Source organism: Talpa europaea, assembly GCF_964194135.1.
Source record: "Talpa europaea genome assembly, chromosome: 4".
Taxonomy (NCBI): Eukaryota; Metazoa; Chordata; class Mammalia; order Eulipotyphla; family Talpidae; genus Talpa; species Talpa europaea.
Genome location: NC_140070.1, coordinates 4,510,411 through 4,535,472, shown reverse-complemented (window position 1 = coordinate 4,535,472; position 25,062 = coordinate 4,510,411). Strand labels below are relative to the sequence as shown.

The 25,062-nt window shown below is 52.9% G+C and overlaps 1 protein-coding gene across 2 annotated transcripts in view; it reads left to right on the top strand.

The window, feature by feature from the left end:
* Positions 1-431: 431 nt before the first annotated feature.
* The window catches only part of PTK2B (protein tyrosine kinase 2 beta), a gene marked incomplete at both ends in the record, with an annotated part of 47,621 nt that continues 22,990 nt past the window's right edge, over positions 432-25,062 (top strand). For both annotated transcript variants that reach the window (XM_084232552.1, XM_084232551.1), the window contains 4 exons: positions 432-635; positions 19,631-19,809; positions 20,286-20,373; positions 21,245-21,324. In XM_084232552.1, coding sequence (XP_084088678.1) covers positions 432-635; positions 19,631-19,809; positions 20,286-20,373; positions 21,245-21,324 — 551 coding nt within the window. The remainder of the gene's footprint in view (positions 636-19,630; positions 19,810-20,285; positions 20,374-21,244; positions 21,325-25,062) is intronic.

Sequence of the window (25,062 nt, the reverse complement as noted above, 5' to 3'; positions counted from 1 at the left end):
TCTGTTCCTGCTGGCCCTGCCTGGCTCTGCTCCTCTCCTGCTATTTTCTGCTATCTTGCTCTTGGCTGTCCCTGCTCAGCTGTGCCTTGGAACCGTGCTGCGGCCGCCTCTTCTCACAGCTGTTTGCAGAGTGTGGGCCCTTTCCCGGGAGCGGCGTGGGAGGAGCATGGGGGAGAGGAGGGGCTTCTCAATGGGATGCACACGGCCTGGGGGCTCTAGGTCCAGATGTTTCTGTCAACTGCTCCTTTGGGCTTCAGCTTCCTCCTGTCAAGAAAACCAGATGTTGTCAAGGGGAGCTGGGGGCTAGGGAAGTGGGGTTTCCATAAGACTCGGAATTTGGGGGGTGCTTGTCCCACGGGGCTTACTCCGGGGTGTCTCTCTGCCAACCCTGCAGGACTGCGATGTGCCGGACTTAGCTGCTGTCTGAGAGGATGTCTGGGGTGTCCGAGCCCCTGAGCCGAGTGAAGGTGGGCACGCTACTCCGGCCTGAAGGCCCCCCAGAGCCCATGGTGGTGGTGCCAGTGGACGTGGAGAAGGAGGACGTGCGGATCCTCAAGGTCTGCTTCTACAGCAACAGCTTCAACCCTGGGAAGAACTTCAAGTTGGTCAAATGCACGGTGCACACCGAGGTCCGGGTAAGTGCGGCCATGAGGCCATGTCCAGCTTCCCCTCCGCCCTGCAGCCTGGCAGCCCTCCCATGGGTGCCCCGGGCACCCTCAATCTGCAGCCCTGGGCCTCCTTCAGCCTGCAGCCCACTTCTCCACCACCTGGGGGGCTGCAATGATGCCTTCCTCTGAACCCCAGGTCCTTTATTTGGTCTCTGATGCAGCTCATCTCATCTAGGTAAATAATGATGACATTGGAGGTTCTGCAAGGGCCAGAAAATCCCCACCTGCAAGAGCTTACTCTCCAATTAGAGGCCGAGGACACACATGACTCATTGAAGATAGAGCCAGGAGGGTGTAGGGCGTTTGCGGGGTTCTTAGCGAGGCTGCCGGAAGGTGACAAAGGACATGTGATGCCCTGGAGCAGCTGGGCGGCGCCACACCCTCCCCTAGGCGACACCCAGCTGGTCCACTCTCATTCAGGGTCATGGGGTTTGTTTTGCAGGTCCAGGTGCTCACAGTCACCGGGGCACCTGGACACCAGGAAGCCAGGTCACCAAATGTGCCGACAGCAGAGAGTGTCACCAGAAGCAGGTGCAGTGACTGACTTTCTTAGCCCCAAGCGCTAACCAGCTGAGCTGACCGGCAGGTTCCTTACACGGGCTCATCTAAACGCCTATGTTTGTTGAGCAATTGGATGTGCTTCCTGGATCAAGCCTGCGGCGTAGGTTACCTGCTGATCCCTCCCGACAGCTCCGTGACAAGGAGCTGGAGTCAACAAGGACATCCCTTTCTGCCACCCGGAAAGGTCCTGTGTGGTGATGGCTAGGAAAGCGGGTGGTTTCACAGAAGTTCCCTTGGCGGGTTTGTAATTTGAAGAAACCCTCTAGGTCTGAGAAAGCTGGACAAACTAGCGCTGATCTGTCATCGGCATCCCTCTGTTGTCCTGAAAGTCAGCGTCCCCCGAACTCAGCCAGCGTCTCTCTGGTCGGCGGGTCTGCTGGTGCCTCTTGGCGTCTGTGCCCTCAGCTGCCTCCTGTCTGGCGCAGCACCGGTGACCCTGCCCCCAGAGCAGAATGTAATTGATTACCTCGTGTCTTGGTCACCTGTCACCATTGATTATGGTTTGGTGACTCGCTCTGTTTCCTGCAGCTAATCTGATTAGGGCCTGTGTGGTCATCTTGTGCTTCCAGATTCGCGAGCACAGTTATGTCCAGAGTGTAAGCAGCTCTGGGCGCCTTCAGCGGAGGTGGGGGGTGTTGTTCCCCCTTCTTAGCCATCCGCTTCCTGATCTTTGTTTGCTACCTTTGGGGGGATCATTTTTGCTGCTGGGCGATACCATCCACTGGGGTATCCACTTTCAGAAGTTAACCTGATTGTGGGCCTCCCCCGTGGCGCAGTGGTTGAGTGCTGGGTTGTGAGGCTACCCACAGCCTCTGCAGCGCCAGTTCAATCCCCGGCTGCCGGGCAAGTGTCCCACATGGCGCGCAGACCTCTCCTGCCACGCCCACTGCTCCCCTCAGCAGTGCACCTAGTCAATCTGCCTGCTCTACTCTCCCCTCTGGCTCTGGTGAATTGTCTCAGTCTCCCGCGCTTCTGACTGTATCCAGTGCTCCTATAAATAAATAAATAAATCTTAAAAAAAAAAAAAAGAAGAAGAAGTTAACCTGATTGCAAGTTCAGGGGAATCTCTCTACCTTTTTGAGCAAAAAAAAAAAAAAAAAAAAAAAAAACCAGAGGTTGGTCCAGATGAGGAAGTAGCCCTTGGCCTTAGAATGAAGAGGGACCCTGAAGGGGGAGTAGATGTGAAGGCCCCCCCCTAGGCAGGCAGGATCTTTCCTGGGGGAGGTCACAGCAGGGACAAAGGCTGAGAAGCCGCTGGACAGTGAGATGAGTTTGGCTGGAGCGCGGGTCTATTTAGAAAGGAATCTCAAGTCAGAGCAGAAAAGAAAGTTGATGGTTTCCAGTCTCTCCCGCAGGCAAACAGCCACCTGCTCACTGCAAATAGCTGCAACTTTAAAGATGCCTATAAGGCAGAGACTGCTCCACCCTATGGGTTATATGACCTTAGACCCACCCTTAGGTGGCCTGGCTTAGACTCCTCGAGAGGCCCACGCCCACCTGCGGCTTTGTTTGAAGAATTAGAACAGATGAGGAGCGCCCAGAATATCCTTAGAGCTCCATCACAGGAGCTATTGATTGCAGAGGGTGTTGGGCTATCATCCGATCTCCGAGGGTTTCTAAGGGTCCATAGATCCAGCTCATATTGTGTTCCGTGGGTGTGTGTCCACGTATCTGTCGTATTTTCAAATAGAGAAAAGAGGCGGTCATGGTGTTCTGCAAGCTGCTAGGGAGTCTGTCCTCGAGAAGGGGTTTTATGGTCAAAGATGTCTGGGAAGTGGTTAACAGTATAAGCAGAGATCTCGGCAGCAGGACTTCTCGGAACCCTAACTATGCTGCTAGGCGTGGCAGCTCCCGAAGAAAGGGACTCAGAGGCCACAGTGAGCCACTTCTGACTTGCTTAAGAACCGCTTTTTGTTAAAGTCGGATCACCAGTTCTCTGGAAATCACGTGAGGAGCTGTTTTCCCCAGCCCCTGACATTGCAAACAGGACTGGAGAAAGGAGTAAGCAGGTGGTCGAAGGGGCTGGGTTAGGAAGCTGAGCCACGGCGTGGGAGGGAAGAAGGCGTCAGGTCTGGCCCGGGACCAGGTGTGGGGAGCAAAGACGCGTCAGCACAGCCGAGCGCATCTCAGGGGGCAGAGTCAGCAGAATCTGATGATTAACTAGATGGGGGAGGGAGGGCAAGGAAGGGGCCAAGGATGACTCAGGCTCGAGCGAGGGCCCCTGAATGGGTGTGGGCGCCATTCATGACACACGGGGGGCAGGACGTGCTCTGGGACTCCAGCTACCCGCGTGCTCTGCAATTGCTTACGAAACGCGCCCATGGAGGAGCGAGAGGGAGAGAGGACCAAGAGACAAGTGGGGAGTCGTTATGCAGTGAACGCCGTGCAGACAGGTCGGAATAGCTCCGGGCAGTAAGGCAGGAAAATAGGAGCTCTGACTCGGAGATCCGCTTCCAAGGGGCTGAGAGCAACCGGGTGAATAAAAGGAAGAGAAGAGTCATCTAGGAAAGATGAAGGAAGCCAGAGAAGAGGCAGAGGAGTCAGAGGCGAGGAAACTTTGAGGAAAGGGTGGTTAACAGTGTCAGACAGTCAGAAAGGCCAAGTCGGATGGGCTGAAAATAGGTACATTGGCCTTGACCACAGGTGCCATGTGATCTGCGGGCAGTTTCAGAAGACGTGAGGGAGGGGTGGGCCGCGTGCCGTGGGCTGGAGGCAGTGAGTATGACCAGCATTTCGGAGAGATTTCGACCCTAAAGGGAAGGACAGACGAGAAGGCACGCGGGGCCGTGTCACGGGCGGAGAGAAGAACATGTGCGCGGGGCCAGAAGCGGGCAGGCGCGTGCTCTTTGAAGCTAAAGGATGCCCGAGGCTGTCGGCCGTCCCCTACGGGAAGCCACCACTATATTCTAAACATGAGTAGTGGAATGCCATGAGATTGTGGGTTTTTTTTCCCAAAGATTTATTCATTTATCTATACAAGCACTGGGTACAGTCAGAAGCGCGGGAGGGTGAGAGAATTCACCAGAGCCAGAGCGGGGAGCAGAGCAGGCAGAAGGACCGAAGGACACTGCTGAGGGGAGCAGCGGGCGGCAGGACAGGTCCGCACGCCATGTGGGACCCTTGCCCCGGCGGCCAGGGATCGAACCAGCGCTGCAGAGGCTGTGGGCAGCCTCACAACCCAGCGCTCAACCGCTGCGCCACCGGGGAGGCCCGAGATTGTGTTTTTAAAAGCTCCCTTGAGTGACATGGTGGAAAACAGGAGGAAGGCAAGAGAGGACGTGGAAGATGTTCGTGACTGTGGCAGTGATGCAGATGAGGGCGCATGGGAGCTTGAAGTAGGATTGTGATGAGGCCAACGGTGATTACAATGATGGCGACGGAGGCCGTGAGGGCAGCGGTGATGATGACAATAATAATGGTGATGAAGATGATGGTGACGATGATGATGGTGACGATGGTGGTGACAATGATGCTGGTGGCACTGATGGGGGTGGGGATGGTGACGGTAATGATGCTGGTGGCCACGAGGGCGGTGGTGATGGTGACAACAATGTCGGAGACGAAGCCGATGGTGACAGTGATGATGGTGTAGTGGCAATGACAGTAGCCAGCGCTTTTGAAAGCACGTCGTATGTATTATATTACTGAATTCTCAAAAACGCCCCTATTACCTTTTATTATCTCTATTTTATGTTGAAGACTCTGAGGTCTTTCAGAGGAATTAGGCAAAAACTAACAAGTGGTGGAGGCTGACCCAGTCAACCTGCCTCCTGGGCCTGTGATCTTAACCACCATGGTCTGCGGGAGAAGTGATTGTAACCAGAGAATGCTGGGGATGAAAATAGACCCTGGTGAGGGACGGGAGATGCTGGAATAGGAAGAGAGGTTTTCCCGAGCACAGCCCTGGAGCAGGTGGACAGGGTCCCGCTCCCCACAGTGGTGGAGAAACGGGTTGGGGAGTGGGGCCTTCGCAAGTTCAGCCTTGGCACCTGTCCCGTGAGACTGAGCTGATTAAACATTTTCCTAGGAGAAGATTGACTGTTGGTTACAAGATTCTGGAGGAAAGAACCGGGCTGGAGAAAGACATGTGAGGGAGGTCTGCCACTAGATGGTGGCTGAAGCATGACGTGGGTGAGCGCGCTAGTGAGAGAATCCTGACTAGTTCCGTCATCCATTCCACAAATACCTGCTGGATGCCCTCACGTACCTGGCGCCATGCTGCTTATGGCCTGGGGGATCACCATGCCCCAACAACACCAGTGCAGTCCTTGCTTTCGGGGGCCTTTCAGGCCATGTGTGAGCCTGACATTGACTCACACTCGTGAGTGACCTTCTGCAGATGGAGGCCAGTGCTCGACAGGAGAGATCCCGTGCAAGCAGGTTCCAGAAGGCTCGGCTGACGGAGAAATGGCTTTGCTGTTCGGGACATTGTCTGAGGACGCTGTGTCCAGGCCCGCTTCCCAGCCTGAGACTCTCCTAGGGGGCCCCTCCCACCTGCTCTTCCTGACCCCTGCCAGCCCTCCCTTTCCAGGTTTGGCTTTGTCCTTGGATGGAATTTTCTACTTCAGCTCTGTATCTTCTTTCGCCTGCCTCCCCATGCTCGAACTGCTGCCAGCCCCTGCAAGCATGCCAGGCACTTGTCCTTCCATGGGACACTCCCGAAATTCAGACCCTCCCCCCACCTAGCTGCGTCTGCTCAGTGGATGCGACTGAGAAGGACCCCGGTGGGGTCCACACGGTGGCACGGTTCCAAAAATGCAGAACCGCCATGTGCACTTGCTGCTTTCATGTCTTCCTTTTGCTTCTCCACGTCTGTCTACGATGCTGTCCCCGCGTGAAAGCCCCGGCCTGGGCCCCGGACCCACCAGAAATCAGGCAGGTGTTGAGGGGCGCCCAGCAACGTGCCGAATGAGATGCATTTTGCTCTCCTTGATTTTCCAGTTCCCTGTTGTTTGATACTCACAGGCAATGTGTTTGTTTAGGAGCTCTGACTCCGCAGCAAGCAGAGGCTTCTGTCATTACAGTTTCCTCTAACATGCTAATTTGCTTGTCTGGAAAAGGGGCTAAGATAACACTTTGGAAAACAACTGGCAGAGCACCACCCAGCTGTGCCCACACGGGGCGTCTCTCCTCTCTCCACCCGCTTTCTCCTCTCCTCCCGCCCTCTCCTGGGGGAGCTGGACATATGTCCTGCTTTGTCTCAGCCAGCCCTAGCGGACGCTGGCCAGGGTGACTGCAGGCAGGGCTCCCGGCATCTCAGGGGCATCGCTCCCCAGAGGATAAATAAACACAGGCCCCTGTTCTTTGTCAGCCCAGCAAGCCGCCTTCCTGCCTGGGGGTGTTATCCTCTCCAGCTGCCCCACGCTACGCATGCCCACCTCCGCCCGCCTCTGTCCATCACAGGACCACCCCACCTCACACAGTGCGGCCTGGTGGGGAAAAGCTGGCCCCATCTGTGGTCCCCAAGCCTCCCTTGGCCACCCATCGTCCCTGCCCTAACTCAAAGCCGCCCATCTCAGTTTCCAGTTTAGAGCTACCACTTAATCAGACACATGATGTTACAGACGGGGGGCTTTTCTGCCACCCCCAAAACTCATTTGTTGGCGCCTCACCTCCCAGGGTGATGGTGTTTGCAGGCGGGATTACCAGCACATTTGGAAGGGGGTTAGGTTCAGATGAGGTCTTAGGGCTGGGCCCCACGATGGGGTTCCTGCTCTTACTAGAAGGTTGGTAGAAGCTTGTTCTCTCTGCCACATGAGGACGCAGGGAGAAGATGCCATCGGCAAAGCAGGGAGCAGGCCCTCATGAGACTAGCCCCACCAGCACCCTGCTCCAGGACTGCCAGCCTCAGAGCGGCGAGAAGTAAGTCCCTGCTGTCCAGGCCTCCGTGTGTGCTTCCGTCAGGATAGGCTGAGCTGACTCAGACACAGGCTGGCAGTTTTGTGAGATCAGAGGAGCCGCCTCAGGCCCACAGTTCACTGATTCCAGTTATTAGTTTCCAGGACATTCTTTGCTGCCTTCCTTTACCTGGTCTCTTGGGGAAAGGCCACAGGGCTTAGGTGAATCGGGCAGGGGAAGCCTGGTTACCTGTCCCGGAAAGTTGCAGTCTCTAAAAGAAAGGTTATATGAAGAGAACAGAGGAAGCCACACAAGGCCAGCCCCTATATACAAAAATAGTTCCGGAAAACCTGAGAAGAAAGGGCTTAGCCAGGAAGCCACAAACCAACACCGCACATTGTCTCATGGTGAATAAAAGAAGGTGCATTCATGAGCGCCCCGCTTCCTGTGTGCTCACCAGGCCGGCCCACCCCCCACAGACACCTGCAGAGGCGTGGGGCTGCAGGCCGCCTCCTGTGCCCCTGTGTGCACACACGTCCCTGCCGGGGGCAAGTTAGCATCAGTGCCTGCGCTTGCATTTCTATTTTTAATCTGACAGTTGCATTACTGAATGTCCTTGTTAGATGGAGGCTTTTATCACATCAAAATGAGTGCTTTCAGCATGAGAAGGTATGTTCACTTGCATGATTTTGTTCTTCAATCACTTTTCTAAAATGATCCCTGAGGTGTGTTGAGAGCACAGGATTTGTATTTGCTCCCTAGGGCTGCGGCCACGAATAGCTGCAAACCTGGTGGCTTACAACAGCAGGGGTGTGTCCGCTCGCACACAGCTTCTTCTGGAGCCTGGAAGTCCCATGTCAAAGAGTTGGCAGGGCTGAGCTCTCCCACCACCCCGGAGGCTCTGGGAAGACGCCTCCTGTGTCTCTCCCAGCTTCTAGCAGCTCCAGCTTTCCTTGGCTCCTAGCTGTACCGCTCCAGTTGTTACAGAGCAACAGGCCTCCTGCCCAATGTGCATCACACTAATTCCTAGACATTGGGGTTTTGAAAAAAGAAGCTTTGTTGCAAATTGATCAGTAAGGACACAGGATATAGACTCAAATCTGTCTCCCCAATTAAGAAGAGGGTGAGGTCATGTAGGTTTGGGGTGCCAGGATGAGAACAAAGGAATGGAATTTCATTGGCTGAGGAACGAGGGGCCAAAGGCAAAGAAATGTGGACGTGGCTGAGTTCATTGGCGGGTTCCAGGGCAGTTCCTATATGACGTGCGAAGAGGCTTTTCTTCAGATAACTGGAGTCTGTCTCTCAGCTCTGGATGGTTCCTCTCCTGTGTGTTTACTTGTTTTTGCTTAAAGTTTGGGCTATCTGCAAATAAACTGCATCTGTGAATACCTCAAAGTTAGATAAGTTGTTTTTTCCTCTTGTGCTCTGGAGTTTGAGAGTGAGCGAACCTTGAGCCCCGGTTATGCAATCTCTGCTGTCTTCACACCCCTTCCCCTCGGCCTCTCCTCCGTGTGTGCTTCCCAAGGACACTTGTCCTTGTATTTAGGGGTCACCCAGACAGTCCAGTGTGATCTCATCTTGAGATCTTTAATTACACCTGCATGGACCCTTTCTCCAAATGAGGTTTCATTAGCAGGGTCGGGGAGGGGCGCACTTAGGGCCTGGACATATTTTGGGGGGCCACCATTCACCCCACTCCATCAGTTAGGATTAGAGTGTCTGTCTCTGGTACCCACCCAGGCATGCACAGACTGTGTGTACTGCACACAAGGGAAGCACACACACACACACACGCACACACACGCATACACACTGAAGCAAGAGCAGGTGTCAGGAAATGACGGTTGGTAGGGTTCTCAGGCTGGCCCCTGGTCACTCCCATGGCCTTCGAGTGGAGAGGGACCCTGAGGGTGAGGAGGTCTGACAAGCAGCTCCAAGGAGGGCAGGAGCTCTCCCACAGGAGGGCACAGCAAGGACAAGACAAGGATGAGAAGCTGCTGCACAGGGAGCAGGTCAGGTCGGCGGGAGCATGGGTGATGTCTAGGAAAGACTCTCAAGTCAAAGCACAAAGAAAAGTCAATGGCAAATCGGGGAGGGCTGAGAAAACTGGACACGGGCCTCCCGTCGTGCAGTGTGAACGTCAGCCTGATGCTGGGATTTGTGGCGCTGGCTCCTATCTCCTGTGCAGCCCCGGCTCACACCTCCAGCCACCTGCTCACCATCTCCACTGAGTGTCTGAGCAAAACATGGAGAATGAAAGTCGCCATCCTCTCTGGAAACCCTACTCCTTCAGTCGCGGCCTCACACTCTAGACCCGGGGACCATCTTTGAATTCTTGCTTTCTCTCACAGTTGGTACTCAGCCATCAGGAGGTCCCGTCAGTCCAGCCACTAAAACATACCCAGATTCTAACCACTCCCTTGGTGCCATCTCCACAGCCTCTACCTTGGTCCAGGCCATTAGCACCTCTTACGTGGAATAACACTTTCGCCTCCTACTGCTTCTGGCCTTGTTCCCCTGTGGTGTGGCACACAGGTGGCAGTCATGGTGGACACCCAGATCCGTGGTCAGCTGAAGGAGTGTATTGAAGGTTAGTTTAGTCAGAGCACTCTGCTCCCAGCTCTCCAGTGGTTGCCTGCCTCACTTCAAATAAAAGCCAAAGTCCTTACCTTGGTCTACGATAAGGGTCAGCGAGCCATGACCAGCAGGTCAAATATGGCTGGCCACCTGTTTTTGGAACACAGCCACACTCACCTCGTTATTATTAGCTATGGTTGCTTTCAGATGATCCAGGAAATTTTTAAACTACCAAGTTTCCAAGTCCCACCCCAAATTCACTGAATCAGAAACTCAGGGGGTAGTGGGAAGAACCACTGCCTCAAAGGGCCCACCTCTGCCTGCAGGATGCCCACCTGACTCACAGTCCCTGGGAAGGATTGTCAGCTACCACCAGGATGGCAGGGAAGTCCAGGGTATAAGGACCTTGTTCCAGGGCCTGAGAATTCACAAGATACTCAGAATCTGAAAGGGTCTATGAAAGGGCGGGTGGAGAAGGCGGTGTGTGCAGGAGAGGGGGGAGTCCACAGGTGTGCAGCAGGTGCTGGAGGTGGTGCCATAGGGTGCCACACCCTTGGACTGGACAGGTGATAGTAACTGCCACTTGTCAGTCTCTGACGGAGGTGGCCCTGGGAATAGAACCATGTCTGGTTCATCACTGTATGCCCAGCACATACAGAGAGCCTAACACCGAGTGGCACTCCATAGATGTTTCTAGAATGAATGAATGAGCAAATGAAAATGAAAGAACTGATGCCCCAGAGCTCTCAGGAGGCCAGTAATCTCCTAGATCACTTGATGTAAAGGCAAAGTGGGAAGCTGACTGGAAGAACGTTTGGCTTTCATAAGTGATAAAGGTTAAGAGAGTTGAAGGAATTTCAGCTGATTTAAAATGAAATCTCTGTATATCCTTGGACAACTCAATTGACCTTCTTGGGTCTCCCTGTTTTCACTGAAAAAGGAGTCGAGTGATCTCTAAAAATACTGAAGGCTGTAAAATTCCAGGCCTTGTTTTATGAGCTTAGTAAACATTTGGACATTTGTCTGTAGAGTTGTAGATTTTATTTTTGTGATCCCCTCATGAGGACTCATGAGGACTGCTTTCACGTGTGTGCGTCTAGGACGTAGAAGGTTCGCTCAGCGTGACTCAAAACCTGAGTGAATTTTGACCATTCCTTTTTTGTTTTCTCCTTTGCCCCTATGACATTTACTGTCAATTCAGCATTTTCACACTAGAGTTTTGTATTTCACAGAAGTTTATTCATCTCTTAAAAGCTAGGCCTATAAGTAGAGTATGAATTCTCCATTTGGTAGCAAAATATCCTTTGCACATGAGCCAAGCACGTAGGATGAGCTATGGCATCTGTCCCAAGTTGGAAGATACATTTCGCTCTCATCATTTAACTATGAATTTTTTATACCTAACCTGGTAAATGAAGACTATTAAAATAGCTAAACTCAAATATTTATTTTAAAAGAGAATTTATACCACAAATAAATGGAAGACACCGGAAGAAAACACTAAAGACCAATATCTTTCATGAACATCGAGGCAAAAATCCTCAACAAAATATGAGCAAAATGAACCCAACTATATAAATGCATATTTTTTCAATGATAATAATACTCTATGTAACAAGAGTGTGTAAGGCACTGTGCTTCAATTGTTACTTAGATTAGCTCATTTAATCTTCACAAGAATCCAGTAAGATATGAAAATTTTACATTTGTAAGTGAGGAAACCAAGGCAGAAGTTAATTTGCCTAATGCCACAGAGTGAGTCAGAATGAAACAGTTTGTGACTCCTGTCGTCATTCTTCTAACTACATTTTATACCAAAGTCTAAGGCATGGGAACATCAGAATGAAAAAAAAAAAAATCTGTATAATTGCACTCTCCCAAGACAACACTGTTAATGTTTTGGTTTATTTCATTCTGTATTTGTTTCTCTATCTCTCATTATCATATGACATATGATTTTAGGTCCTGTGTCTCCCATTTGTTATTAACAGAATCATTTCTCAAAAGTTATTACAAGGTCTTTATAGCATTTTAAAAGCTGGCATATAAATGTGGTGTGGTCCTCCAGTAATTTTCACAGCCCTTTTCAAGCTCTTTGGAAAGGCTGCTTGTCGTGGAGATTTTGCTATTTTAAATACAGCAACAGCAAGTTTCTGAGTACGCAGGGCTTTTCTGCATTTAGAGTTGTTTCTTAAGTATGCCTTGGGCCTCCGTGACAAAATACTAGAGACTGGGAGGCCTACACAGCAGACACTTGTAGTTCTGGAGGCTGGAGGTTTGAGAAGAGATCAGGTACTAGCCCGGTCGGGTTTGGTGAGGAGACTCTTCCTGGCCTCAGACAGCCACCGTCAAGCTGTGTCCCCACAAGAGGAGCAAGCTCGTCTCTCTAAGTCTGTTCTCATAAAGGCAATGATCCCATCAAGGGGGCTCCACCCCTTGGAGGACCAAATCATTTCCCAAAGATTCCCCCTCCAAACATCACCTTGAGGATTGGACTACAAAACATGTGTGGTGTTGGGGGTGGGGAACACAAACATTTGGTCCACATTTGTGTTCTATGTTCCAGGCATAGAACTGAGTCAAAGACAGGACCACTTTTCAGGTGGCTGATGAACCATCTCTGTTCCTTTGGCATCTGTCTTTACACCGGATGGGAGCCCCCAGGGCAGATGCTTGGTCTTATTCACTGCTGTATCCACTGTAGCCAGAACGGTGCCGTGTGTCGTTGTAGAACATGTGGGTAGGGAGTCACTGAAAGGCTTCCTTATGTAATTTTTGGTCAATACAGAAGAAAATAGGTACCCCAAATATGAGTCAGAGTTTCTCCCTGGGAGCTGTTCCACATGTCCAGGAGGGGGGCCTTCAGAAAGGTATAGAATTCTCCTTGTTTGGTTGTTGCATTGTCATCGTTGTCAGGATGGCCAGGCACAGCCAAGGTGGTCTGTGGACTGTGTTAAATTGGATTAAATGGTGCCTCCACAGACCCCTCTGGCCCCCAGTGCCAGTGGTGCCCGTTGGGATGCACTGATGTCTTTACGGAGCAGGACAGTGTAATGAACAGCCAAGAACCATTCCCTGTGTGAGAAATAGAACTTCACACGGTGCAACCCACACCACCCACCTCTGTGAGGTGGACACTGCACCACATGAGCGAATTGTGAAGTCATCACTTTGGAGGAATTTCAGCCAGGAAACCTTTTAGAAGAAGTACATGAAGTCCATCTGGCACTTTCTGAACTGATCTAAGGTTTTTCATTCCTCAAAAATCTCCACTTGGCATCAAGAGCCTCGCCTGGAACATCTGACAGAACAATCTTCCTTTTAACAGAATGTTCTTATTTTTCAGAGACACCTCTCATGTTCTGTTCAAGCCACGGAAAGGCTCTTGTTGCCTTTTCAGCCTTTTTTTGCACAGCTCAGAGCCTTACTTCCTGTCTGCACATGTAGCAGAGGGAGAAGGAAGGACCTGCTGTAAGGACTTTGGCAAACCCTTCCTGGCTCTCTTGCTCCATGCAGAAGGAAGCCATTTTTCTCTGCATTATTTCTTCCCAGGTCACTTCCTAGAGGCTTGTTATCACACTTTGCCCACTTGCTGCTTCTCCTGGGGGCTTCAGCTTGCAAACTGGATCAGGTTCCTTTTCCAGAACTGCTTTCTTCAATCACCTGTTCTTCTTCAGTGGAGAACTCAAGGTTCCTGTCGGAAGGTCCCTTAGCCACTACTTAGCTAATTACTTTACGGGGTGGAAATCCCAATGCACAGTCCCATCCAGGCAGGGAGACTCTGAGGAGTCTCTGGCCCAGGGCCCCTCAGACTCCACTGAGGCTCTCAAATTCATGTCTCAGTTATAGACGTCTTGAGCTAATGATTCCAACTCACAGAGATTGACTCCATCCCCCTTCGCCATATTTATCCCTTCTTCATCGTCTCCCGCCGTCATGATAATGGCCCCATGTATTGAGTGTTCGCTCTGTACCAACCCGTGTGCTAAGCTCTTTAATGATCCGTCACCCACAAAAAGCCTGCCAGCTTGCTTCTACCTTGAAGCCACTTTCAGGACCGGGTCATATTCCAAAAATGACAGCCTGTCACCTACAAAGACTTGAAAGTCATTTAAAATCTTCACTGTAAAGACCTTTTGGGGGGAAGGGAAAACATATTGGGGGATTACTTTCAAGATGGAGAGCAAAATTTCTCGAATATCTCATAGCCATGTGTTAATATCCAATTGGGTCAGCTGCTGTCCGGAAATATCGTTACTTGCATCTTCAAAAATCCCTGGAATTCTGCCCACAAAGACTTCTGTTTTTTTCCTTCTTCTTTGTCATTTCAAGATCCATTCTCCTTTTCCTAGTGTAAATGAGATCCAGCTGGATCAGAGCCTCTGGAATTCACCCTCCCCATGACCAAGTTCAAAGTACAGATGTCCAAAAGTTGGACATGAAACCCCCTTAAAAGATGAGAGAGGCTAGACAGCAGCACGTACTTGTAATCTGACAGCTGCTCTTCTTATTTACACCGCATGTTAGCTGATCCCACCAAAAATCCCATAAAGGCAGGGGCAGCCCCTCCCCCCTTGTTACAGAGGAGGAAATGGAGCTTAGGTGACCTGGTCAAGACCACACAGCTCTGACCAGATCCCTTGTTCTCCGCAGCCAGCGGTCTCATCTGTCACCACATTCCTGATCTCTTGGACATTTTTGACCATAGATCACATCCTTCAAAACCCCAGACTTGTTATCCAGAGAGCTGGCTCCTATTCATTTATTCATTCATTCATCCTCCCAGCATTTGAGGGCTCACGGTGCGCCAGGCTGTGAGCCTGTAACCGGGGATACAGTGACCGTAAGTTTTGGCCTCTGACCTTGTTGGCAAAAGTTAGAAAGACCGACATGGACAATTGAGTTCAGTTTGGTCTGAGTTCAGAAGGTCTGCATTAGCTCCCCAGGGCTGCCACTGCACAGTTCCACCACCAAGGAGATGGCTCAAAATAGCAGAAATCCATTGTCTCACATTTCTGGAAGCTAAATGTCCAAGGTCAAGGTGTTGGCGGATTCACGCTTCCCCCTTCTGCTCTTGTTGGTGTTCCATGACCTATAGACACGACATTCCTGCACCCGCACAGGTGGCGGGTGCCTGTGGCCTTGGCTTCCCCCACGTTCATACACCCCCCTTTTTACAATAACGCCAGTCGCACTGAATGAGGGCCCAGCCAGATGGCCTGATTTTAACTTGATTAATCTGTAAAGACCCTACTTCCAAGCAAGGTCACCATCTAAGGTACTGGTGGTTCTTCAACACATCTTTTTTGGAGGGACACAATTCAACCCATGACTGTAACTCAAAGTTCTTTGGGGAAGGGAACAAATCATCAAGGCGAGACAAGGAGGGCTTCCCAGAGGGCCTGGCTGTGGAAAGTGGCAGCTCTCCTGGACGAGCGGGCAGGAGGGAGGAGGGACCCTGGTCCTCCCGCAGGAGGAGGTGCTGTGCTTGTAGAAGAGACTGGAGCTCTAGGAGCCTGGAGCTCGGAGCTCATGGTGATGAGGGAGGAGGTGAGGCTGGGAGGAACCGGCGGGGCAACACTCCTAGGGCCTTTTGTGCTTCATGCTGAAAAATCAGGGCCACATCCTACCACACAGAAGATGAGGAGCCAGAGAGAGTTTTCCACAAAAGTCACCTTCCAAATGTGTCCTCAGTCTCAAAGTGACACCTTTAAAAATAGAATTTGTGAGACTTTTTGGAACTTGGGCTCTAATTTATTAACATTTTAAATTCAATCATCTTAAGAAGAGGAACATTTTGGGGTTTTTTTGGGGGGGGAGCGGGAAGAGTAGGAGAGTGGGTGAAAGTATGTCCAAGGCCAGGGCCTCGGGTGGGGCTCCTGGGAAGCAGACCTGGGTGGAGGTTTGCCTGCAGGGCGTGAGTTGAGGCTCAGCTAGGGCTTCCCCCGGGCAGGTTAGCCGAGGTGTGGCCATGCCTGGGGGAGCTCCGGAGCTGGGACGCCCCGGATGGGCATGAAAGGACCGCCTGTGTGCGCCTGAAGTGACCAGTCCCTGGACTAAGGTTGGCCCCAGGAAAGCCTGTGACTTCAGGCAATTCTGATTGGAAGGCGGCGAGGACTCTTGTCATCTCTTGTCATGTTTTAAAAACCCCAGGCACTAGTATGAAATGTGTTTAATAAGCTCAAGCAAGAAACCTAAAACGATTGTGCACCCAAAGTCACGGTCAATGGACTTGCTCTGCAGTCCTCTCCCTCCCTGGAGGCTCCAGGCGACAGACCTCTGCGCCTGGATGGTCTCTCCAGAAAAGCCCGCCCCCGCCCTGAGACTATCGAGGGCCACTAGAGTCATCTCCTTAGCATACTGCGGCCCAAGGGGTCCACCTGAAAAGACAGAGGCATACCCACCACTTTGGAAATTCCAAGGGTTCAGAGGTGCCCCCTGAGAAGCAGGACCAAGCCCTGCCCAATTCTTCATTCTAAACTGGCATGCCGCCAGTCAGCAGCAGGCGCGGGTGGGTGGAGGAACCATTTGGGAAAGCTCCCTTCCTTGCACCTTGCTCCCCACCAGCGTCAGGTAACCCCTCCACGGAGAATGCTGCTCTGGTCAGAATCCCTCCAGCGCTAGGAAACCTCCAAACGGTGCATTTCATGCTCAGGAAACCCCAAGTTCCTCCTTACCTGAAGAGGAAGTCTGTCTTCCTTTGAAAACCTCTCGGATGAAAATTCTCTTGATGAATTTCCACCCCTATGTCCTAGAGCTCACCTCGCCGCCCCCGCCCCCACCCCCAATAGAAATTGGCTGCTTCTTAGAAGGAAAACTGGACAACTTTTTGCACAAACTGCCCTGGCCACTGAACACACGCGGGGGCAGTCCCGCCTCTGACACTGAGCAGAAGAGCCGCGGGCCTGGTCTGGCCTGAGGACACTCTTGTTCGTGCATATGATCCGTTTACCTCGCATATGCCTGGGGAACCCGCTCACCTGAGCCTCTCTTTTTATTCAGAAATTATTTCAAGCTTAATTTTTTAAAAAGTGGAAACAGTACCGTCACCATCTCACGTCCACCCGGGTTCTCCACTTGTTCCAGCGTGTCATTTGCCATATTTAGTGGCTGGATCTCTCCCTAAACACACACACAATGTGTCCTTTATCATTATTCTTTTTTTTGATTGTTTGAAAGCAAGTGGCAGAATCCCACTTCATCATCCAAAATACTCCAGTGTTTATTTTCCCCGCACGACGACACTCTCCTACGGGGCCGCGCGCAGCCCTCTAAATCAGGCAGTCCCTGCTTCTGTAACACCCCATCCAAGCCACAGGCTCCAGTCAGACTTCACCAACTGTTCCCGGCGCGTCGGCTCTGCGCCCCTGGTCCCTTGCTGTCATCCCCCTCTGGTCTCCTCCCATCTGGATGCGTTCCTCAGTCTGAACGCGCACACGCGACTCACACTCACCCAGGGCGCCTGACCAGGCCCGGACGCGAGGGAAGCTCTCGGGAGCTGAGACAGCCGGGGTGAAGAGGTGGCGAGCAGGCCGGACGAGCTGCTGGTGCTGTTTGAACCGGTGGACTGAGTCATGGGCCGGCGAGCCTGTCCCAGCAATTTTGCCACCACACTGACCGTGAGGTGCCATGAGAGATAAAATTCGTCAGATCCTGACTAATGATTATCTCACCATTGCCTGGAGGGGAACCGCTGAGAGCCCACTTGCGCAGTGGAGCGTAAGCCGCGGGCGCGTGCCTGGGCGAAGCCCAACCCAGGACAAGCTACAGGGCTGCTCTCCTCCGCCCGGCCTCCTAGACTTACCCCTTAAATATGTCCCCCTCACTCCCTTTGGGAAGCCAGGTGATAGTCTCTCCCCAAACTGGCTCCCTCAAGTATGAGTCTTGACTAAAGCCTTGCCTGGTCCAGATATGCCCCATGCTCTCTGGTGAATTCTTTCCCTGGAAGGCAAAGGACCCACTCTTTTGGGGTTGAGGCCCCGTAACAGAAGGATGCTGTGATGTTCTTGGTACATCAAGGTGGGAGGTGTGCTCTGCTTACTTCTTCTACTACTGGATATGTTAGCCTTGATGACCAGGTCATCTGCTGTGTTTTCCTTTGTATTTGATTAGTGTCCAAGGGGAGATGCACACACAAGGCTAATACTAAGTGAAATCAAGGGGTGCCCAGGGACCCAAACTGTTAAAGGGGGGATTCCATACTGCCTGTTCTAAGGTTCCATGCCACCCGTACACATAAAGGCAAAGAAAGCAGATTCTTGGTGTTCTCAAATATTTTTAATTGCGGAGAATTTCAAAGAGGAGAGAGAAGAGAAAGGATTTCAAATAATAGACCCCTGCCTCACGCCACACAAAAAGAAATTAACTCCAGATGAATCACCAATCTAAATGCAAAATTTAAAACTATCAAACTTAAGAAAGAAAACCGAGGGCCTCCCCTGGTGGCGCAGCGGTTGAGCGCTGGGCTGCGAGGCTGCCCGCAGCCTCTGCATGGCCAGTTCGATCCCTGGCCACCGGCGAGGGTCCCACCCAAAAAAAAAAAAAGAAAAAAGAAAGAAAACCGGAGAATATCTTCATGACTTGGAGGCAGGTAAAGATTTCTTAGTCAGGCTGCAGAAAGCACTATTCGTGAGAGAAATTTTGATTAACTAGACTTTATCAAAAGACACTGATCATAGGCCTATAGTACAGACCCAGAGAAAACACAAAATGTACATGTCGTACTTTTATCTAAAATGCATGAAATTCTCCTCAAACTCAGGAATAAATACACACACAAGGACAAAGGATTCCAGCATATACGTCACAAAGAAAGATGTATACATACCCAGTAACATGAAAACATGCTCAATATTAATAGTCATTGGGGAAATGCAAATTAAAAGACCCAATGAGTTACTATATCCTCTCTAAAATGGCTAACTTTAAGAAGATTTATAACACCAAATGCTGATGAAGACGTGGCCTCATGGATGTCTCCGATATCACAGCAGAGATAAAATGGAATAACTATGAAAGTTTCTTACAAAGTCAAACATACACCTTTGAGCCTGTAATTCCACTCCAACATATTTACCCAAAGAAAATGACAGCATTTACATACTGTACATAACATATAGACAAAGGAACAAGTTACTGATTGGCCAGTGTCTTTGGGCTTTTTTCTTTGTGCTAAGGTCCTCTCAGCTCCGTGAGGAGCTGGCATGAGTGGGAGCACACAAGCAACCTGAGCAACCCAGATGCTCTGCCATGTCAGAGCGAGGCCGGCCTCCAGAGGGGAGTCCAGGCAGCGCCCAGTCAACCACCTCTTAATCTAGTTCTGGCTCTGGAGCAGGAAGCCACGCATCAGGTGGTGGAGCCAGTCAACTTCTGGTCCACCAGGAAGCAGGAGGGCACCTAATTTCCCATCTGTTTCCTGTGGGCATGCTTCTTGCACAGGGAATGTGCCACTTAGTCCCTGAGTGTGAGTCCCATGCAGCCCCCATCTCGTGAAGCAACCTGGCCTAGAAGTCCCAGAGTCCACTGGTCCAGGGCACAAAACCCCAGCTTAACACCACGAGCTGTGTGACCTCCACCAGTGCCCCATCAGCCAAATAGGGGTGGAACGGTGGTGCTGGATACAGAGAGCCTAGCAGGGCCAACTGCAGCCCCTCACGATGCTGGTGGAATGGGGGACCGTGCAGAGGGCGCCTTTTCCACAGCACAAGTCGGTGCTGATCCGTTGGTTTGGTTGGGAGGAAACCCAGGAGCATAAGACACGTGTCCTCTGCCTGGCTGCGTGTCCGCCGGCGTCTGCTCTCCTCCAGCACACTTGCCCGCGCTCATTCATCATCCAGGCCCGCCGTGCACCAGGCCTTGCTCTGGGGGAGTCAGAGATGCATCAGACATAGAGAGACTCCCACCCCGGAGGCTCCCACTCTGGGGGTTGTGTGAGAACTGTGGGAGCCAGGCAGCGGGCACCCCTGACTCCCGCCCCTCTCCTCCAGGAGGTCATCGCCTCCATCCTGCTGAGCGGGCGGATCGGGCCCAACATCCAGCTGGCCGAGTGCTACGGGCTGAGGCTGAAGCACATGAAGTCGGACGAGACCCACTGGCTGCACCCGCAGATGACGGTGGGAGAGGTGCAGGACAAGTACGAGTGCCTCCACGTGGAAGCAGAGTGGAGGTAGGCGGGGGCCCTGGGGTCTCAGATTGGGGGAACTGGTACGGAGCAGGGATGCCCTGGGAGGTCCTTCCTTGGAGCACTTCCCAACCCCGATCATCTTCTAGAAAAGCTGAGCGGCACGTTAGGCTTCACCCTCCTGCGACATCCAGGGTGTGTCATTTCCCAGGCTTACTGTGGGCTCAGCACACCCCGGACAGCTATGTAGGAGCACCCCCAAGTGGGATGTTGTGGGTTTTGGAGAAGGAGGCACAGAAGTACAGGAGGACGGAGAGCCAAACCCAGGCTGGCCTGGGAATCTGCAGGGAATATTTCCCACCGGGAGTAGGGATGGGTAGTCAGGGCCAGCGCTGACCACTGCCTGTCGGACGCCCCTCTGCTCTCCGTGGTCCTGAGTGGGTGGCCAGGAGCCCCGGGGGCAGCCCCTTGCACAACCAGCTCCCCCAGATCAACCAGAGTGTCTGGATTTTCTGCCCCAGGTATGACCTTCAGATCCGCTACTTGCCAGAGGACTTCCTGGAGAGCCTGAAGGAAGACCGGACCACACTGCTCTATTTTTACCAACAGGTAAAGGGTTTGCCCTGCCCAGTCCAGAGCTCTCCTAGGAGAGCTGGGCCCACCTGGCCTCCGGCCCAGCTCTGCCACTTACTCGCCCGGGACCCCGGGCCTGGGTGGGCTGCAGGAAGCTGTTTTGGCTCCTCTCAGGGGGGACAGTGATGATGATGCCCACTTTATAGGGCAGCGTGAGGACCAATTGGTGTCTTTGCCATGTGCTGCTACCAGCTCACTGAGGAAGAAATCCTGCCTTGTAGCGCTCCCCACTTCCCGTGGTGTGAATATTCCCACCGTGGCCTATTTCAAACTACCAATATGACGTTAAATCGTCACAATTTCAGAAACCTTCATATACGGCTTTTGTGAGCTGCGCTGAGTGTCTCCCGGGGTGAAACGGCCGAGTCCCGGCCCGAGACCGAGCAAACGCCCAGCTCATGCCCACAGCCATCACTGGCTCAGTCCCCTCTCGCCCCCTCTGGGTTTGCTGGAGGCCAAGTCAGACTTCTCTTGGACGGTGGATGACCTCTGTCACGGCGCACCAGCAGGCTTTGGAGAAGTTGCTGACTCCTGCCCAAACCTCAGTTTCCTTTTCTTCAAGATGAGGAGTGAACAGGGGACTCTGCGCGTTCCCTCGTGGAGCAGGGAGAGCACGTGGGCCCCCGGGGCAGGTCCCGGCTGTCCAGGGTTCTAGCAGAGGCGGAGCCCAGGCTAACCTGCCCCTTCTGCTCTTTATCTCCTGCTGCGTGTTTGTTCATAGCGGGGCGTGTGTGTGCCAGCCGGGGTGGCAGGATGGTGTTGGAGGCACCCACTATCTCTGGGGCCTCCGCTCAGGAAAACAGGAAGCGAGGGTGCAAGGGTGACCCTTGGCCTGTCTCCCTACCAGCTCCGGAGTGACTACATGCAACGCTACGCCAGCAAGGTCAGCGAGGGCATGGCGCTGCAGCTGGGCTGCCTGGAGCTCAGGTACAGGCTGCGACCGCTCCGGGGGAGGGGCTGCCCCTCTTCCCACCCCCACCCCACCCCTGTGCTGGACTCTGGGCCTTGTGGACTTTCTCCAGGGTGGGAAGCAAGAGTGGGGTTGTGAAGGGGACAAGTGGTGGCCAACAGAGGGCCAGGCCCCCCAGTGCCAGCTCCATCCCTGGCTGGTGTCCCACCTGCCTTTGCTGCCACTGCCCTTGCTGCCAGGCTGCCTGCTTCTCTCTGCCACTGGAGAGAGAATCATCGAATGATTCTCCAGTGCTTCTCTGAGAAGCAGGCGAGCCACTGCAGGTACTGGAAGGAGGGGGTTTACATCTGTGCAGGTGACTCCCCGCTTGTGGTAGGTGCAAATGAACACTATGGAATCAGTGAGCCCACACACAGGTTTGAGAGGTGACAGGTGTGTCTGCAACTGATCATGGTACAGGCACACGGACATACATGGAAGAAACTGAGGCCATCAGGGGGAAGGGATGGAGCTGCTCCGGGAAGGGGAGCAAGCTCCATTGGTCGACCGTGCGGCTGGGGCGGGGGTGTACTTTGCAGGCTCAGGGACCCTTGGACGGCAAAGAACAGGGTGGAGAATAATGGGAGATGAGCTTGGGAGGAAAGTCAGAACCGGCTTGGGGACTGTGGCTGAGAGCCTAAGACATTTAGCCTTGTTCTTGACTGCCCGGGGCCATTGCCATTCGGGCAGAGGAGGCTGTGGTTAAACTGGTGTTCTAGCACTTTCTTGACCGAGGCAGCACCATTCAGTTTCGCCATGGCGCGCCATCCAGCCGTGCATCTGCCCTCCCACACCTCTGTCGTAGACGCTGCTTCCAAAGTCTGGTTGTGGGTCGTGATCGCCAGGAGCTTCTTAAACTGGAGATTCCCTGCCCCACCCAACCTCCCCTGGAAGACAGGCTAGAGATCTGGGTGAGACTCAGGACATGCATTTCTGACCAACGCCCAGAAGACACGCATGCAGTTATCCTCCTGAGAGCTGACGGAAGGTGGCCAGGACCACCGCCGGGGAGCCTGGGGCTAGAGGCTTCTCCTCGTCCCGACCCTCCCGGCGGCTTCCGGGCGTAGAGAAGCTGGTCCTGCTTCTGCAGAGTGGGCCATGAGGAATTCCGGGTCCCGTCCTGGGCATCAGAGAGCGCACCAACGGGTGCCCCAGGAGGGGGGCGGGAAGGAAAGGGTCCCACCTTGACTTCAGCCTTTGACACCATTGGTGTCTGTGACAGAAGATGAGGCCAAGGGCACCTGGGGCTCCTCCTGTTCTCCATGTGGTCCCCAGGTCTCAGCAAGCGCAGGAACTCGGGGCCCCGGGAGTGGCTTGCACCCTGGCTGCAGCTGGAGGACAGACCCCCTCGCTGCAGGAGGCACTGGGAGCTCTGCTGCCGGGGTTTGCTTCATGCAGTCGCGTGTCACCTCACGTTGTGAGGGGGGCTTTCGTCTTGCGTCAGACGTCACCGTGAGGCATGAGGCTGCTGCGACGTCAAGTGCAGCTTTATGATGGCTATGACATCACCAGGCAATCAGAGTTGGGGTCCCCCATCCTAGACATGTGGCCCATCATTGGCAGTGGGCCCTGCTGCCTGTGCCCTTTCTACCGCCTGGGCCACGCGGCTCCTGCGACCTGACTCGACGCAACCTGCGTCAGGGCCCACACGGTCTCCGCTTCCCTCTGCAATGAAACAAGTGGAAGTGTGTGCCTGGACCCCCCACCCAGGGGCGGACTCCAGAGCCACGTGACACCCCCATCATTCAAGCCTCCTGTCGATGCAGCGTCACTTAGCAGCTCTTGCTGGCTGACCTTTGGGGTACAGGTTACATGGGATGAGGGAGAGGGTGTGGAGAGCACCTGTTCTGTCAGCTTAATAAAAGATTGTCAGGTCTATAATTTTTAACATTGAATACAATGCTCTGCGCTGTCGTGGGCAACCCTAAAGTCATGTTACGGCCCGTGCTCCCCAAGAGAGACGGATGCAGCTCTGAAAAGCAGGCCACAGGGCAGAGTTTCCCAGGGCTGGGGTTATTTTTTTCCTGAAAGGTTCCAAAGTTCAGTCTACGGCCAGATCCTGGGCAAAGGTCCCCTGTCCTATTAGTAATGCGTGGATGTGTCACCTGCCTGTGTCATATGCCTGCAGACATATGGTTTCAGAAAAACACACATATTCTTGCCTGGCTTACAAAAGAAGTAGAGTGCATGCACAGAGCCTAGATGAGCAAGATGAACCCTCAGGGCACTTCATTCAATCAAGGAACAGTCAGGAAGCCCGAAGCGCTGAAGCCGGCTGCCTGGCCGTGCCCATGCTGAGCCCGTCACCGACCTCTGGACCTTGGTCCCCGCATCCGTGGAGTAGGAAGGACTGTCCGATGGCAGCCTCGCAGGGGGGTTGAGGAGTTCATTCGTTAATGCACTTAAAGTCCTTAGAACAGTGACAGGGCCAGAGGTGTCCAATCATTAATCATAATTTGTATTAAAATATTTCTCTTCATCCTTATCATTATTGTAATTTATTGTTAGTAGACTACGTTCTGGAGCCATTTCATATTTATAGCAAAATGGAGAGGAAGGAGCAGAGATTCCCATATGCCCCCTGCCCTTGAAACCAGCACAGCCCCCCCCCCCCCAGACAGCATGCTGGGCCTGCACGGGCACGTTGTTATCACCGGTTACATTGGGGTTACCCTTGGTGGCGCCCCTCCTACAGGTTTCAACAAATGTCTAGAGACTTTGACCCACCATTGTAGTCTCCTGCCAGATAGTTTAACGGTCCTAAAAATCCTCTGTGCTCTGCCTGCTCAGCCTTCCCTGCTGCAGGCCCGGACAACCTCTGTTTTTACTGGCTTCATGATTTTGCCCTTGCCGTAATGTCACATGATTGCAGTCACAGCTAATAAGTTACTATGGGTTTATTGGAGGTGCTTTATAAAGTCAAATATATTCTGTGTCTGCATATGCCCCCAATGTTTAAACGTGAAATCCATTCCCCATATGCCGGAAATTAGCACCTGCCCAGTTTGAGGAGCCAAACTTCCTCTCCTCACCTGACATGCAGGACCGTTGCCCACCCCCAGCAGAGCCCCGCATGCTCCTCCCTGACTCAGAGTGAATGTGTAAGCCTGGGTCAGTTTGGTGGTAACTGGTAACGAGTAAGGGCTAAAGGAAGAGCATTCTGCTCGCTCCTAAAGGCATTTTATCTCCTAGTTACTTTGTAAGTGTTGGCCATGAGTTAATATTTCTGTGGTTTATTAAGAGACAAACACAACCAACTGGATTTTGCGCAGATGTCTACTTTCTGCTGCCCTTTCCTGGGTACCAGCCTCAGGCCTGTGCCTGCCCAGGGACACTGCTGCCACCTGGTGTTAGCAGGGCATGGTGGCAGTGGGCTGGGCAGAGGCAGCCAGGCACTGGAGGGCGCTGCCAGCAGGTGCCAACCTTGGGGCAGGGTGCAGATGTTTCGTGCTCTTGGGGAGTGGCTGAGATGGGGATCAGGTCAGAAGATCAGGGACACCCCCTCCCCTGCCCCAGGCATCCCAGTGGTGTTCAGCTGCTCCAGATGGTGGAGATACACACGGGAGTGGCTGGGCACGTGTGTCAAAGTTGCACAACAGCTCATTTCTAGAGCAACTAGGGAGGTAGTTTATAAGACATTGATTTCAAGACATCGGGGTGCTAGCTGAGCTTCCTTTTTCTGCTGGACATTTCCCCATTCCTCACCTTCTGCCACG